Source organism: Macrobrachium rosenbergii, chromosome 53, assembly GCF_040412425.1.
Source record: "Macrobrachium rosenbergii isolate ZJJX-2024 chromosome 53, ASM4041242v1, whole genome shotgun sequence".
In the NCBI taxonomy this organism is placed as follows: Eukaryota; Metazoa; Arthropoda; class Malacostraca; order Decapoda; family Palaemonidae; genus Macrobrachium; species Macrobrachium rosenbergii.
In genome coordinates this window covers 13539576-13557598 of record NC_089793.1, presented here as the reverse complement: position 1 = coordinate 13557598, position 18023 = coordinate 13539576, and the positions used below count along the sequence as shown (strand labels likewise).

Below are 18023 nucleotides of genomic sequence, written 5' to 3'. Positions count from 1 at the left end.
GCTTTTCATTTTGAACATATTACAATAAAGTACTAATGTACAGGTATTCAGCTGCAAAGTGACATGGTAATCAGCTTTATATCATGAAAAATAAATTTACAATAAGTAATAAAGAAAAAACCTTATTTCCATAAGCAGTCAGAAGGTTGATAACACCTTTAGGTAGTCTGCAGTGTAGCTTGCATTATATGGTGTTTGCAGAACTAAAGTTTCTTTAAAGCATCCCTTAAACTCTAGATATATTTCTTTTGGTTTTTTCTTTTCAATAATTTTTAATTTCTTCCCACTGAGGAGGCAATCTTCAACTTTTTCATGTTTTAAATTTGACGTTCATTTAAAACATATAAAATCCTTTGGGCCAGTAATATGATTCATAGTAAGGAACACACTGGTGTGGTGGTGATGATTTTTAGAAAATGGACTGCTTGTCATTGTGAAAATGAGTTTTCAAGACACTTGCCTGATAATCCATGATGATATTGTCAGAAAGGCAAGATGCTGAGCATTGCTCAGGTGAGGCAGGCTGAATGGATAACACAGATCAGTGCATATAAGGAAGGGAAATAAGTCTCTTGGGAGTTATTTATGTCTTTGCTATGTCTTTTATGTAATCTTTGTCACAAGCATCTATGTATAATGATTATAAATTGAAGATACACCTATGAATACAAAATGCTGTTCTGTACTTGTACAGTATGTTAAAGCACTCTGCCCTTTCATCTGAAATGTTCATACAAAGTTCTAAACTGCTGGTTCATTTGAAGTATATAGTTTTTTATTTGCTTTTATTTGTTATATTTGTTATTTTATCTGTTTACTAAACAGTACAGGGATCAAATCTATTTCAGACAGAACTAATGAAGGCTGTTATAATGAGAATAGTTAATCCGTGTAATACCCAAGTAATGCTTGCAGTTACATATCTGTTTATGTAACAAATTATCTTTGTAAATTTAGGGAGAAAATTATGAATGCTAGGCTTACTTGATAGACACATGAATCTGATGTTCCGACTCCAACCCAATCTTGATTGTGAAAGAAATAGATCCACTCATGATCTGCATTCTCAGCACGGTTCAGACAATAGTTATTGCTTTCTAGTTAGAATCTGACCAGTTACACATAGTATAAAGAAACTAAGTAAGAGAGGAAAAGTGAGATAGAAATCAGTGTACCTGGTGGCTAAAGTTGTATGTTATGATAATAAATTCACTTGGTACTGTCAAATTACTTTTTTATTTTTGTAGTGCTGAGTTGAAGGAGTTGGAGAGCTAATTAAGAAGAGATTAAAAAGAATACTGTATATATTAATTGTAAGGCATAAAGCAATGCTTCGTGGCCAAAAGGGACTTTGCAAATAACCTTTAATACCATTTAAATTTTGCCACATAATCCAAGGTGTCAAAAAAGATTAGAAATGAAAAGGGAGTAAGCTAGTGTTGAAGTTCTGCAGCTTAAGAAGAATCAAGTCACAGGAGAATGGGTACAGAGTAAAAGGCAGAAAGCATTGCAGCTTGGGTTGAAGGAATTTTAAAAAGAACCTTAAGTAGTTATCATCCACACATAGTGCCACTGAGTCACATTGTTAGACTCTTATAGGGCTCACCCGAAGGATTTTTATCAACTTAGAAATGAAAATAGAGTAAGATAACTTTAGAGAAGTTAGATGTGTAAGAAGGATACTAAAGATGAAAAATAAAGAAAGATATCAAAGAGAATAGATTAAAAATAAAAAGTAGAAAGTAATGCATCTACAGTGTGACACACAAAGAACACTGTGAACAGTATTCCCTTGTGAGGAAGCTGTAGGTGGTACTGTCCCTAAGAGCCTTTATTACCGTTAACATTGTGCTATGCCAGGTGCCTGGGTGTTCTGGTATCCCATACAGAGGTGAGCATGAAGTACTGCACTGCTAGAGAAAAACTTTGTTGATCATGTGAATGGGGAGCATGACTTTTTAACTAATTCCTTTATAGTGTGGATAATGTTTTGACAGGAATTACACATTGAAAATGAAGAGATGAGTATTACAATTTTGCTAGTTTCAAGTTGGATGGCATTAGAGAACAGACATATTCACAATAGTCATATACTTGAGAGGTTGACAGAAGTTTATAATACACAGTACACTATTGGATCATATGTACTTTATATATGTACGTATACAGTAAGAATTGAAGTTTTAGTGCGACTGCAAGTATTTGTCATGTACATTTGGGATTTCAACTTTACTGTCCATCTTTGCTTTAGTGTATTGATAGCTTTATGTGAAACAACGGACATGTTCAAATTCTCTCCTCACATCCATGTTACTTTAAAATGTATACGGTATCCTTATTTTCTATAATGATCTTGCTTCTTTTTCGTAGGAGGATAAAACGCGTGTAGAAATCTTCAAGGAACATGCTCGAAAACATAAAGAAAGCATGTGGAGCCCTTTCTTAAACCTCCTGACCAGACCAGATGCATTTATCATAAACATGACTGCCAGGATTATTGCCAAGCTAGCTTGTTGGTCCCGTGAGCCAATGGATGGCTCTGATCTTACCTTTTACCTTACCTGGCTTAAAGACCAACTGAGGACACCAGTAAGTTTCCAGTGATTCTTTTGTTTCTGTCTTGGTTGTTTGACTTATTATATAGTACAACAACTTCTCAGGTCACAATATATTGGTTAAATTTCATTCAGTAATATGAAGAACTTTGCCCAAAACCAGACAAAAAAAGATACCTTAATGGTATGCAAAACTAATGCTGTGCATTTTAGATAATTGTCTGGCTTTTTGTGCAGTGAAAGTTTTACCTTGTTACAGAATATGGAAAATGTAAGTACAGGTATAGTGTTTTGTAGGATTGCTGTTTCTTTGTCGTTCATAACTGTATTGGTTCATGTGGAGTGGATTTTTTTCTGCTTTGTTTGAATAGAAGTGATGAGATATTGTGCTAGTGAAATGATGTGAGTCTGATAGATGTTGTATCAAGTGGTTTGCTGGCTTAGTTAAATTAGTTATTTAATCGTATGAATTTTCATGAGAGGTTAATAGCATTACTTCAGCAGTCTCTCTCTTGTCAGGGTTTATCATTTAGTGCATGCCTTGGTCTGCAGGCTATAAGTTGCACTAAAGACTTTTGTGCAGCTTCCCTTAGACCTCCAGATGGAGTACACTACAGGTATTTCCCCATTTACAAAGTTTCATTTTATGATAGAGTTTGAGCTGGGGTTAGCAGCTCTGGTGGTTTCAAAGTTATAAAGCAGTACCGATACGACAATATTGAAAATATTTTAAATTTCACGTGTGACGGGCACAGGTAGCAGAGTATGATGGCGTCGTGAACTTCTTGGAGTTTAATGTTTTCATTAAAGGATATGTATGTGCAGTACTGAGAGAGAGAGAGAGAGAGAGAGAGAGAGAGAACTGAGGCATGTTTACGTTAAAGCCTAATACAGTAACACACACTCTTACACTATTTTGTTTGTCTCATGTTGCAGTATTCTCATTTATAACTTTACTGCATTTTCTAATTTTGTTTTTTGTTTTTTTAGTTTTATAAACCAAATTATAATGCAATCAAGTTCATAGGGTACGTACGTATGACACACTCAGTTCCATGCCGTCAGTGAACTTGGAACAGCCTGTTGGGTTTTGTCTTGCTTACATATGAAGTAAGCATTGTAAATATATATATGGTGATTAGCGATGAAATATTCTCGTTTACCGTTATGTGTGCTAATCATACTTAGAATAAACTAAACTTGTAATAAAAATGGTACAGTAAATCAAGCAAAGCAAAATAACAAAAAATTGTAACACACACTTACATATGCGCGCACTCATTTGAAGGCGTCGTGAACTTCTTTGAGTTTATTTCATAATTTTATGTTTATGTTACAGTAATTCATATTTCATTAAAGGGTATGTACAGTACTGAGAGAGAGAGAGAGAGAGAGAGAGAGACAAATTGGAGAGAGAGAGAGAGAGAGAGAGAGAGAGAGAGAAACAATTTGAGGGATTTCACACCTGTTTGTTTACTCTCTCTCTCTCTCTCTCTCAGTACTGTACATACCCTTGAGGGATTTTATTGATTTTACTTTTAACATAAAGTTCTTATGATATTTTACCTTTGTATACCCGTTTTACATTTGAGTAAAAAAATATAATTCCATTAATACATTTGTTTCTGTTAGCAACTAAAAAATTATTTTCCAGATTCTTTTGGTAGTAGGCTGAATCAGCTGATTATGAGAATCACTTTTTCACCACAGTTAGGATAAATTTTTTTTTTTTTTTTTGCTTATTATGATGATATGTCAGTATAATAATATAGTGTAAGTGGATTATGTAAATAAAATAACAGTTTCATTACTACTGTATTACCTTTATCCTAAATACAGCTGTAATAGCCTATTTGACTTTTGCAAATGGATACTATGAGTGTAACACCTGGGCTAGCCTAGTTCACACATAGCCTACACATTTTTATCTCATGTATGGTAATACAGTATGATAATGACTGATAAGGAAGTTGCTGTATAAAAACACATTAATGGTCACAAAACCATGGTAGGCTGTGGGTAAAGTGTAGGCTAGGCTACCGTATTTGTACAGATTGTACTGTATACCGTAATGTTGGCTAGGCTAATTTCAAGTCAAGTTTTTTTCAAGAAATGATGGGGTTTTTGTAACCTAACCCCATCGTAAATGGGGAAATACATGTATTTTCTATATTGTGCTCAGTATCTGTTGTCTTTGCTCTTTTTTCATTTGGCTGCCAGTGACTTGAATTTTTCCCTGATTGCAATTTTCACCTCTCATATAAGAGCAGATCCTTCAGGAAAATTCCATGGAGTCTGAAAATGTGGCTACGGCTTTGTTAAACTGCTTTATAGGTGTTGTGTAAGTGGTTCTATCTTATTATTTGATTTTCTGTTTAGTTGTTAGGCTAAATTAACTAAAATATGTAACGTCTAATTATTGGGTGTTAAGATTTGTCAGTTTTGAAATTGCTGTTTTCATAATAGTTGACCATGTTGACTTAATTTTAGTCATAATGTATTCCTTTTTCTGTCTTTTTAAGTTTTTAAAAGTCATTATAGTTTTTTTTAATGCTTGCTTTTATGTTTTCTAGTCGTGTGGAACAATTTTGTTATAGTCACAGTTAGGAGTTGCCCTTGGAAATTCACACCTTCAGTACTCTTATTATTCATTTGCTAGCTATTTTAGTGTGTGTATTAGGGCTTAAATCTTACTGTTTTTAATGACTTCATGGCATAGAAAACAACTTGGATTAATTCACCAGGGAGAGTACAATTAAATAGCAACTTGGCATGTTTAAAATCACCACAGCAATTGTGTCATAGAATATTTTTAGATAAGGAGTTTCTTTCATTCATAATCATTCCCTGGAGTATGCTCATTGGCTACTATTTTCCTACCTACCATTAATTTTTAATTTATTGTGGCTTCCATTTTAGGACAAAAGTTACATTTGAACTTTTATATTTGTCTTCACAGGAGGTAAGCGATGAAGGCCTTACCTTTTCTTGCTATCCAAACAAGTAATTTGTCTGCCAAATTCTTTTATTTTAGATAATTCATTAGTAAAATCAAAATATGTTTGTGAGACTCACTTTGTGTGAAGAACTTACTTATCAAGTATTTTGTGTTCCACCAGAACAATAGCCTTTGAATTAGTATGAAACTGCATTGTTTAGAGAATGATTCATGTGTTTTAAGAATTAAATTGTTTACAGACTCAATTAAATTTTTTTATTGAAAACTAAAAAGTATTCAGAGTAATTAAAAAATTGAGACAAAAAATTGTGACCTCCTAGATCTGTAGACCCTACAAAAGCTTTCAGTTTTCCTCAGTGGCAATATAATGGGCACATAGGTATTAGAGTAAAGATCACGGAAGATTGGATTGGAAACACTTTGTTAGTTTTTGTGTTAGTTTTTGTGTTAAGTAAATTATGGTAATATTTTAGTATATAGGCATTTTATTTAACTTGAAATATTTGTTAGAGACTGAAATACCTGAAGTACATCAAAAGTTTCAGTAAAAGCATGCACAATTTAAACAAAAGTTTTGTTGGCTTCTGGTCTGTAATCCATTTCGTAATAAAGTTGACTGGCTTTTGTGAAAAGGAAGGTGATATTAATTGTTTGTATATTGCATACTTTTAAGATCGATACTGTTCCCTACTATATTATGAAAGTATACTAAATAATGCTCTATCTAAATAATGCACATAATTGGCATACTGTAACAGACGTGCTCCAGCAAAATTATATCTCTAAAGATATCGGCCGACAGAGGTCACCTGCGAATTAAACCTGAAGTGAGTGTGATGTTTTTGCATGTCTCTTTGAAAGAATTATTTACTTAACACCGATCCATCTGCTTAAAAAGTATATACTGTAGTGATAGCAGTTTCAGTAAAAGTAGATTTGCTGGACAGTGCATAACAAAGGATGAATTTGCCAAGTACTGTATCTCATATTGCATACAGATTAATGTTATGCTGTACATATTTTTCTTCAACGGCTGATGATACTTGATGTATGGTAATTGTATTCCATATTATTTTAGTAGTATATGCAATTAATGACATACGTGTATTGGCCATTTTCTGTACTTTTCATATCTTACCATTTTAAAAGGTTAATTGGTTTATGAAGGATATTGCATATACTTCGTAAACATTGCTTAAAATCATAGCTGTATATATGGGTACTGTACAAACATATATGTATGCACTAGTATATTGTCTAATTATTTATTGTTTATAAGCCAGGCAAAATTCATTGTAAAATCCACTCTTGGATTTTTAAAAATTACACGAATGTATTCACTACAAATATAGTACAATACTTCGTGTATATTCTGTTTCTTCACAAGTGCATACTGCAGTAGTCTGAGAAATAATCAAGGTCATCAGTGTGTACCAGTGGTGGCATTACATAATAAGCATAACCTGGTTAGTGGGGGAGTGAAATCTCCTCGCCCACCCTTTAACATTTCAGTTGTGTGCCAGTCTCATCAGAATGAAGATATGCTTCAGCTGTGGAGATCATAGACTCTATTATTATTCTGTGTTTGCTTTATGTCAAGCAGTTGGTGGTCTTTTTTTTTTTCTCTCTTAGTATGCCAGGAAATTCCTTGCTTTTAGTGTTGCCTACTGTAATGCTATTTGCAAGTAGCTTTATGTTCTTATGTACCTCATGCTTTATTTTCATTTCCAATTTCTGAAAGTAGTAAAAGTAAGACTACTGTATTATTATTGTTGTGGAAATCAACAGACACTCAAGGGTGCAATACAAATGAATTTTTTTTACCTCACAAAAGGATGGAACCCAGAACTCTTTGAGTGAAAGGCAAGCGTGCTACTAACTTTTTAGCACTGTTGCTTTACTTTCAAGTCCTGGATTTGATCCCAGTTTGAGGTAGAAAAGTATTTTTATTATATATTAGTTTAACAAGATTGGAATTTTAGACTCTCATAGGGGCTTGGCTGAATGTTTGGTTCTCAGATGAATGTTTAAAATTGGATTGGAGCAAAAAAGAGTTTAAGAAGTTGGACAGGTAAGTAAAAGGAAATAGGTAAACAGCCATGCAACTAGGGCTGAAGGGATGCTACGAAGAACTACTGGTGCTATGTACAGTGTGCCAATTTATTGCTCACTGTAAATGGTACCCCTATGTAAGTAAAGGAGAAAGGCCTTTTTGTTAATGCAACTGCTTTTTACATTTGGTAAGGCATTACTGTAATAGAAAAATGAATAAATCAGAGCTACGGAAGGGAAGAAATCTGAAGAGGAATGGAGAGCATGGTCATTGGTTAGATGAATTACCTGTTTTAGTTCTGTCAAGAATTTAAGCAAAAGTAGCAGCATCCAAAATGAAGAATAATATTCCAAATAGAGGTAGAAGCTGGTGATGTGTGTTTAATGGTTTTAGGAGTAATCAGTGTTGAAATTAACATATTTTTGGAACACAGGGTGCAGTTGACATGGACTAGTAAAGTTACATCTCAAACTCAATACACATTATTATGCCTTTGAACTGCAACTCCATACATGCACATTTTATGCAAAGTATATAGCCTTATTTAATAGTTTATTTTAAAGGCCTATTTCACAAATTGTGCTTTCCAAACAGTTCCCAAATACCTTGTTGTGTTGTTAGAAATGATAGAAACATTTTCTGGTCATGGTATAGTAAATATAATGTATGTGTATGTTATCGAGTCATATTTATCATTTCCATCTGGCAACAAGATTTGTTCTGAATTATATTTTGCTAAATTCTGAGAATGGTAGTCAAACTTTGGAAAGTGAAAGAATGGGCTAAACAAAGAATTGTACAAAGGATCATAGATACATTCGCATACATCATAATTTTTAAGACTTGTAAGTGGGAATGGATTTAGAAGGAAAAGTGAGGAGTTTTATATAATTTTGTATATGACAGTATCTGAGGTTTTGGTGTGTAGTACCATCATAACTTTTACGTCATTGTTCATTGCCTTTTTACAGTTCCTTTTCTTTTTTTTTGATATGACAGGATTTTACTGTGTGCTGTAATAGAGATTAATCAGAGGTTTTGTATCTCCTTTATAGCCCAGTTCTCACTCACTCAGAGTAGTACAGTGTAGATTCGGTTCTGGAGTGGTCCATCTATACGTTTTTTTAGATTAAAGTACTTTGACTGTTGTATTCATCCATAAAGAGCATGTGTTCTTTAGATTATTCCTTGCCTGTTTTGTGGGCTTTCATTTCCACACAGTCAGCAAGATGCAGATCTGTTGTATAGGAGCTAAGCTGGAATCGAGTTGTTCTGCCTGCATTAGTTTCACTGCATGAAAAAAACTTAGCTTTTTAAAGGATTTTATACCCAGGAAGGGGCCCCTGATGTCATAGTAGAACATTTAGGCTGTAGTTGAAGAAATTGATGATTGGCATTATTTTACTTACTGTATTTTAGGAGAAGTGCTTGTAAATATTGTACTGCGCTTAAAGAATGCTAAAGCCTTTGTACAGTTTCTGTGACAAAAAAAAAAAATGAAGTTATCCCATGGGCATATTTTCTTGTGCCCAGGCATACTAAGTATTTCCCATGCCACTGTTAACCCTTCCAAGGGAGAAATGCCATACCCATCTGCCAGGTGAATTTCAGACTCCCATAAAAGCATTTTAAGACATTTCTTGTCAGGAAGGATAAACAGGAAAGTCATGCAATCAAAATAAGAAAACTATATACTTATGGTTTTAAACCCAGTACTTTTGCATACATTGTACATTGTATACATAAGAAACAGAATTAGAGATCTATAATAAAACTGCACAAACTACAGTAATTGCAGTTCGTTTTGCCACCCACATCAAAAACACTCCACATTCAAAGGTTAAGTAAAAGTGTACTGTTAGTGTTTAAATATGCTTGCACTTTGTAATTAACTTTAAGTAATATTTTTAGTTTATTAACTAATTTGTTTTGTGTGTTTTTTTACTTTTTAAAGTGTCTCCAATATTTTAATTTGATTATTGAAGTACGAGTTCTTAAGGAGAAATGGATGAATGATTGAAAATTTAACGTTGTGAATAATTAATTACAAATAATTTTATTTTGCTTTATAGTGACTGTAGATGGAGTCCACATACATGTACTCTTTTTAACCATTGTAACTTATGTGTAGCTATAATTTTACTTTTGGTTTCCAGAATAATGAATATATGCAGAATGTTGGGCGATGCCTGCAGATGATGTTGCGTGTTGAGGAGTATCGCACAATCTTCTACCAGTTGGATGGTGTTGTAACAATTGTCCAGGTCAGTTGCATTAGCATGGTGTATCAGTTGATCATACTTGAAAATGTATGATTTCATCATAAATTTCAGACTGTTCTTTATTATTTTTGAATTCAGTGCATCCTTCATATCCATGAGAGTAAAGGATTAAGAAACTGAAATTTGAAGGCTTTTGAAAAATTATAATCCTATATATTTGGCACCTGTTCCCCCCCCATTTATCAGATTCATATGCTGAGATCTTGTAGTGGAAATTTTACAAACAGTTATTTTCCTTGATTTTCAATACAATATATGTGTATTCTTTAATTAGGAGTAATTTTCCATGGATCTTTGCAGTAAATACTTTGTTTTCTGAAATGATCTCAGAATTAATTTCTACACTGGAATGATCAAATTCAGGTTACCGAAGTTGACATACTTATTCTACAGTATTTAAAAAAAAAGTGAAAAGTCCTTTCATTTTGTGAAAGACTTAAGTTATTTAGTTTCACAGCTTAGAAGAACCTCACTGCTAAGTGAATTTGAGGTAATGAAGGTCATGGATACTTCACAGTATTTGAAAGTTTAGTTCTTATAATAAGTATACTTGTTCAGATGAGTGGAAATTATCTCTTTTGATATATCACAGTTAGACTGCCCCAGTGAAACAGGTTTATATTAAATTACAATCTCATGGTCCCCTCAGGGGGCTCCATAAGACAAACCAACCAGTCTCAAAGAATTCTCTTATAGTTGGCATCAGCCAGAATAGTGGTGGTTGACACAGCGATAGACTATATAAAGAACTCAGGACAAGAGGGCTCTATTTCCATTCTACGACTACTTCGGCTTTTCCTTCATCCTACTTCCACAGATATAACAACAGCCCTCATCTCGGCTATCTTCCACATTGCACGCCAGGTCTGTGCAAGGTAAATGTTCACCCCAGTTTCATGCCTTTTCATCAGGGAAAGTGGGTGGGTTTGAGGACTCACAGCAGCTACCAAAAATAGGTTTTCCTATGTCAAAACCTGTTTTGTGTTAGCATAGCTGCTGTTCATCCTCAGAGGAGCTTACAAAAGAAATTTATGGGTGACAAAATAGCTCTTAATAAATAAACCCCAACAACCTAGATAAATTTTTTTGGTACAAAGTGTAGTCACTGGTTATCAACCATTTTCTTTTTTTCAGATGCCCATTAGGATTTGGCAATGAACAGGAAACAATGCAAGAACCTATGTATGAGTTATTCCTTGTGGTTCTAAGGTGACTTGCCTAATAATTTAAGGTCTGGCGGCTGGATGATTGCACTTCTCTGGCAAAATTTTAAGGAACTAAAAATTTTCACTGGGTCTTAAAACTACATACTTAACTTTAAAGTTATGGTGGTGATTGTGGTATTTGGAGCAACAGCTGAGGACGAGTGAACTCTGTGACAGACCAGAGTGTAATGAGGAAGATAGCTGACATAGATGCTGTTGTCACATATGTGCGAATAGGCTGAAGGAAAAAGCTGAGGTAGTCGTTGTAGGACAGGAGATAGATCCCTCTTGTCCTGACTCCTTTATTTCATAACTGTGGCTATTAGCACCATTCTGGCCGAGACCAGCTATAAGAGAATTCTTTCAGATTGGCTGGTCTATCTTATGGGGCCCTTGGGGGTACCATAAGAGTGTAACTACCAAAAATAGGTTTTTCCTACATCAAAACCTGTTTTTTTTTTCTTGTGTTCAGCGTGTATCCAAGTTGTGAAATGACTTGAGAAATGCAGCCTTCATTTCTCAAATTGACTTGGTTGTAGCCTGTTGGAAGTTTCAATTAATAAGAAACACTAACTTAATGTTTTCTCTCGGCTGTGGGTGGCCTTACTGTCTCTCCTTTGCAGATGTGTTTTGATTGCACAGTAGGAAAGAACACCCCCTCTTAGGCGGCCTTGTAGTTCTTGTTGAGTAACTTTATCATACACTTAATATGGAGATCAGTAATCTTAAATTGCATGGTGAGATAACCTTTCTCACTATCAAGTCTTAGAATTTAAGAGTACTGTATATATGTTTGTCCAGTGTAAATTTTTTAACTTCCCAAGAACCCAAGGATCATTTCCAACTGAATTTGGAAGAAAGCATCATTTTGTCAAGATTTAGGTTTGTTTTGGGGGGGGGGGGATGATGCCTTCCAAGTGGAGATGATTACTTCACTAGAACTATTAGTCCAAAAATGGCAAAACTTGTGTGAAACCTTGTGCGATGTTATTTCAAAATTGTTCAGACCATGGCCCTAGTGGCCAGGGTATGGCCACATAGAGGTCTGAGGTTTCCACAGTAATATGTATGACATCCTAATACATGCATGCACATATAGCAAGGTGGCTCCTGGACCACTTTTCCTTATTTTTTAGTACTCCACTTCCCATTAACAGCTGGGAGAGACACTTAACAGTATAAAGTTGCCAAGCCCGTATGCTTTGTACATGAAAAGAAACTAAATCAGAGCTGTATTTAAGAAGTGTACTGGTGACTAAAGTTAAACTTAAAAACTTGAGAAGGTATAATTGTCTTTTGATCGTAAGGATCTGGGAACAAAATGAATTTTATATAATGCAGCTCCTGTCCCTGGAATTAACAAGGTCAATCTTCATAAGATTCTTTTTTAAGATTAAGACTTAAGCAACTTAAAATAATTATGTTTAGTATAAGATTTATTTTTAACTCATGCAGGTTCTAAGCTCTGGTAGACACAACTTCCAAATACAGTACCAGCTAACCTTCTGTTTGTGGGTGATGACATTCAACAATGCCATTGCAGAAAAAATGAACAAGTAAGTGTCATGTAAATCTTGATGATATATTTGTATGGGAGTAAAATATTTTTAATGTAGTAGTAGATACCCTCTTATTTATTGTAATTTTAACACTTTAGTGCTCTATTATATGCAAGTGTTTTGGTATATTCATTTGGGTTAAGTTATTGCTGCAGATTTTAATTAAAATTTTCATATGGTCAGAGTTTGAAGGGCAAGTTAGTAATAATAGCGATATTTGTTGATTAACATGTGTGAAGGCTTTGTCTGCTTTCGAAGTCCATAGTTGACCTTTTAAATAACTTAAGTTAGATCTGTTACCTCTTGCACCATCCTTGCTGAAATCTTGGGTGCATTTGTGTGAGAATTTTTTTTTTTCCCTTTGACATGATAGTGACTGCATATTTAGCCAATTAAAACTTCAAAAGTACTCATGTTAGGTTCACAGTTCAGACTTCTCCAACATTTTCCTATGATGAGACATTTGTACATTAATAATTGTTTAAACCACAATGTCATTGGGAAAACAAGTTTTGTTTGTGCTTACAGAAATATATCCTCAGCATGAATTGGAATGATTGTTGAACTTGGTTGCAAGGTTTTTAACCAGTGGTTTTAGGGGGTGAGTGGGAGAATACCCCTCATTCACCCACCACCACCATAGACTTTTTCTTCACCTGTTGTCACGCGAGGACGTCTTGCTGTACTACTACTCATGACTGTCTTGTGATTTTGTTTTTAGTTTTTTCTTTTTGAGAAATAGTTTCTTTTTCAGAGGTGTGAAGATCATTAGGAGTTACATCTTCATTACCTCCATTTTCTGTTAGGTGGACCTCCACTGTTTCATACTTCCTTGCAGATTCAGCAGCGTTGCTGTTGTAGGGGATAAGTTACTGCTGTTGGGAAGTTCTTGATAGCAGCAGCCTTCAAGTGTTAGCCCACCTTTTCTTCCTTGTTGCTGAAGACCTCTCTCCTCCCTTAAGTATACCCCCTCCAAGATGAGAAGTGGATACCACTGGAGGTGAGGCATCATACACCTACCTTCACAACACTTATTGCAAAGTCTGTGTTGCTGCAACTGCTAGGAGTTAAATGCTGTTAAATTTCCAGTAGTAATCTTCCTTCCCATGGAAGAAGCCCCAAGGCATCAACTACTGCAACTTCCTCACAGGAGGAAAGCAAGAGCCAAGCAAAGAGGGGAAGAGACAAGTCAAGTCCCTTCATACCTCCTCCTCCTAAGCCTTAAACTGCCCCTCTTGTCATCTTCACCCTCCTGTGGGAGGAAGAAGGGGAATCCAGATTGCCTCTTGCCAGAAGTCATGTGGGCTTTGTGTGAGTGCTTTTCCTAGTCTCAGGGAGTATACCTGGTCAAGCCAGCATGGATGACTGTCTGCAGTTTCATGGTCTCTGGACCAAGGGTATGCAAGCAATGGTGTAAGCTCTTCCTCCCATGTGTCTTTGGAAACACACTGGGCAGAGCCTTTGTAACCCTTTGCATACCTGGTCAACAGACTGCTGCATGCCAGTAGCTTTTCCTCCTGTGCTTCCCAGGAAACACAGCTGGTTGAGCCAACACGGCCTACTGTCTTCATTTCCAGTCTTTGGATTGTCTCTTAGGAAACACTGGGTAGACCCTGTGCAACCCTGTACATACTGTACCTGGTCAATGGAACGTACTGGGCAGAGCCTGTGTGTACCTTTCTGAGGACCACTGTGTGGAAATACATCTGGTTGAGCCGAAAATGCTTACATGTGTGATGCATGCTTGATCCTCAAATTGTGCTTCTGCCAGTGGTGGGTTGGTTCATGACACATCTGCTCTTGGTACTCATCAGCTCTTCCTGTTATAAGTGTTGAAGTATTGTCCATAGTCAGTGCTTCAGAACTTGTGGCCAAGTAAAAGTATAAATCCTGTTATGTACAGTGATTCAAGAAGCTTCTTGGAAGCATTGAAAAAGACTTCCTTCTCACCTGTTGATTCAACAGGCTCAGGAGTTGCTCTTTCGCCTCTGTAAGGCATGCATAACTCCATTTAGTTTTCATGGATTTCTGCTCAATTAGGAATAAAAAGAAATGAATTAGCTGACAGGGAGGTTAAACTTCTGATCAAAATGGTTCCACACTGTGATATGCAAAGGGTCATTAAAACTTATATTCCTGATACAAGGCAACAGAGGTGGTCATCATCTGTGCTTTCCACCAATAATAAATATAAAAAATTCAAGGAGATTAATCTGACTCACCTTAGAATTGGGGATACCCATTTTACCACTTAGGAGGAAAAACCATCCAGAAGATAGGGATATTTCAAAAATTTTAATTGAGTGTAGATGTAGCTAACCTTATGGGCTACATATGAGAGGGCTAAGATTTTTCGTAAAGTATAGTTTTAACATGTATGTATTTATTTTATATGTTTTATGATGGAAAATACACTTATTTATTTTATGATGGAAAACCTTATCCCTGATAAGGTTCTGCTGCTTGGCTGCTAGGTCTAAACCTCATAATCAGTCAATCAATGACTTTATTCCTCTTCCCATTCATACACTTGGAGGTGTTTTTCTTGAAGCAGCCACCTTTACCCCTCAGCTGTTTATGATGCATTCTGTCCAGGGCTATGTTTTACATTGCATCCATAACTTTGGAAGCTACCTAGATTTCAGAAGTCATTGCTGTGGCAGTTGCACTTACGGCAACCAAGTCTTTTATTCTATTCAGAGGCTCTTTTGATATGTCTTTCCTTCTAAATTGAGATTCAGGCTGATTGTAGCTAAAATGGTTTTACATTACCAACATTGTTGTTTAAGTAGCCGGACTTTAGAAGGAAATAAAAAAAAAGTCCTTTACCTTTTCAATATATCAGTGGTTATGATGTATTTGTGTCTAAGTTATGGCACTACTTAGTGTAAAGTAATTAGAAATCTTCTAATTGGTTTTCAGGTATAGTGTTATTCCTACTCTGGCAGACATCCTGAATGAAAGTGTCAAGGAGAAAGTGACACGCATAACTTTGGCTGTATTCCGAAATTTGATTGAGAAACCTGAAGATCCACAGATTGCCCGAGAGAACTGCATTCAAATGGTTCAGTGTAAGGCGAGTACTATCTGTTGACTTTACTCAACAAATTTGTGATTTTCTTGAGTCTTTGATATAGGTTTGATTTCTGTGGCTTAAAAGCTCTTTCTTGTCTGTGAGAACACAATACAGGGTACAACAGAAGTCATGAAGAGCATGGGGTGATGGAGTATTTTCTCAAGGGTCTTTGAGAATACCTTGGAGAGTGGGAATTGTATTTGCTGACTGTGCATTTTTCCACCTTCAGGTCTTGAAGCAGCTTGAAATCCTTGCACAACGAAAGTTTGAGGATGAAGACATCACTGCTGACATAGAATTTTTAAATGAAAAGTTACAGAATTCCATACAAGACTTGAGGTAAGTTATTTGAACTTGGAAAATTTTTGTACAACGTATGCTCCTGAACTGAACATGAGTCATGGTAATAGTGCAATGATCTTGAATAGGAATTATAGGGAAATGGCATAATGGTCACATATGATTTTTTTAGAGGCCATGTAGCTTTGGACTTGACTGTTACTGTATTATGTAGTCTTAAATCCTTGACTACCAGCATGAAATACCTCAAAGGTGGATGATTTAATCAAAAACTTATGGGAAGACATTTATTTATTCAGGAATTTATGCCATGTAGATTATTGACCGCAAGTTTTCATAACTTACGAGTTAGAATATTTTTTCATTTGTATAAATAAAATGTTAATGCATGTTTGCATATATATAAATTATTTGGTTTTTACCTAAACTGAAAATGGTATTGAATACCTTACCCACTGAATCTCATTAATCACATTTCTCTCCCAGCTCCTTTGAAGAATATTGTTCTGAAGTGAAATCAGGCAGGATGGAATGGTCTCCAGTTCACAAGAGTGAAAAATTCTGGCGTGAGAATTGTGGTCGCTTAAATGAAAAGAACTATGAGTTGATCAAAATCCTTATCAATCTTCTAGAAACTAGCACCGACCCATTAGTCTTGTCTGTTGCTTGTCATGACATTGGGGAATATACTAGACACTACTCAAGAGGAAAGAGGTGAGTTTGAATGTGCATAAGGTGCATGTCTTGATGGTCTGATTAAACTATTTGATAATGAAGTAGATTAGATATTTGTTGTGATAGCCTACTTGAACTTTTGGAGGTGCATAATTTTTAATTACAGCCCTTCTCATAACAATTATAGCTATCACAATCATCATGGAACTGACCTATAAAGCTTAAGCCTTTTCGTGATTGCGAAAGTGTTTACAAAATTACTTCAAAATACAGTCTTATGCAGTTTTAAGTATGGAATTATTTTTTGGTTTTGTAACTATCAAATGACGTAGTTAGATACATTATGTCGTGGGAATTCATGGGTATGTTATCACAGATCATACATCAGATGCAGTGGTTTCTCTATTTTACGGATATGTTTGGGTATAGGGTATTAGTTAACATCTTCCTCTCAATTTTTACTCTGTCAAAAAACAGGAATTATAGTGTAACTTTTACAAAGTCATAACAGCAGTTTCTTTCTTATGAGAAAGTACAGTTAGTCAGGACTTTCGTGTAAAATGGATCTATTGAATTTATTGTCGATTCAAACTAAATTCATTTTTTTTTTTACATTACATGAGGTATAAATATGAAAATAAATTTTTGGGGGGGATAAAACAACATAATTATACAGGGTAGTCTGATATGACATTGTGAGATTGAAGCAGTTTAGCATTGTCAAGCTGATCTTGTACATTTTATATTTGCAGGGTGTTAGAGCAACTTGGTGGAAAGCAGTGGGTCATGCAGCACCTTACTCATTCTGATCCCAATGTTCGATATGAGGCTCTTTTAGCTGTTCAGAAGCTTATGGTCCACAATTGGTAAGAAAGCTACTATTATATTTCTCCTGTCCATTTTGTTGTACTTACAATTCAAATAATTGTAGTAAGCACTGACATTGGTAGGATCTTTTCATCAGATAAATTGAACTCAAGTGTATTTTGCTTGTTCTATAATCTTTTTTAACACCAAAAGCTATGACCATGGGAACTTACATGTACATGCAAAACTAGCTGGCAAATGGAATATAATGGAATGAAATATAAAATTAGGCCAAAAACCAAGTGCTAGGACCTATGAGGTCATTCAGTGCTGGAAGGGAAATTAACAATAAGAAGGTTTGAAAGGTGTAACAGGAGGAAAACCTCGCAATTGCACTATGAAACAATTCTTAAAAGAGGGTGGAAAGGCAGTTGGAAGAAAGAGGAAATGAATGGAGGTAAAGCAAAAGGAATGAAAGAGGTTGCAGCTATGGGCCAAAGGGACACTGCTAAGACCCCAAGTAATACCTACAGTGGACCACGTGAGTTGCAC

At 35.3% G+C, this 18023-nt stretch overlaps 1 protein-coding gene across 2 annotated transcripts in view; it reads left to right on the top strand.

Annotated features, from left to right (window-relative positions):
- The window catches only part of VhaSFD (V-type proton ATPase subunit VhaSFD), a 36981-nt gene that overhangs the window by 13393 nt on the left and 5565 nt on the right, over nucleotides 1-18023 (top strand). For both annotated transcript variants that reach the window (XM_067096720.1, XM_067096721.1), the window contains 7 exons: nucleotides 2371-2589; nucleotides 9724-9831; nucleotides 12510-12610; nucleotides 15536-15689; nucleotides 15919-16028; nucleotides 16476-16703; nucleotides 17417-17530. In XM_067096720.1, coding sequence (XP_066952821.1) covers nucleotides 2371-2589; nucleotides 9724-9831; nucleotides 12510-12610; nucleotides 15536-15689; nucleotides 15919-16028; nucleotides 16476-16703; nucleotides 17417-17530 — 1034 coding nt within the window. The remainder of the gene's footprint in view (nucleotides 1-2370; nucleotides 2590-9723; nucleotides 9832-12509; nucleotides 12611-15535; nucleotides 15690-15918; nucleotides 16029-16475; nucleotides 16704-17416; nucleotides 17531-18023) is intronic.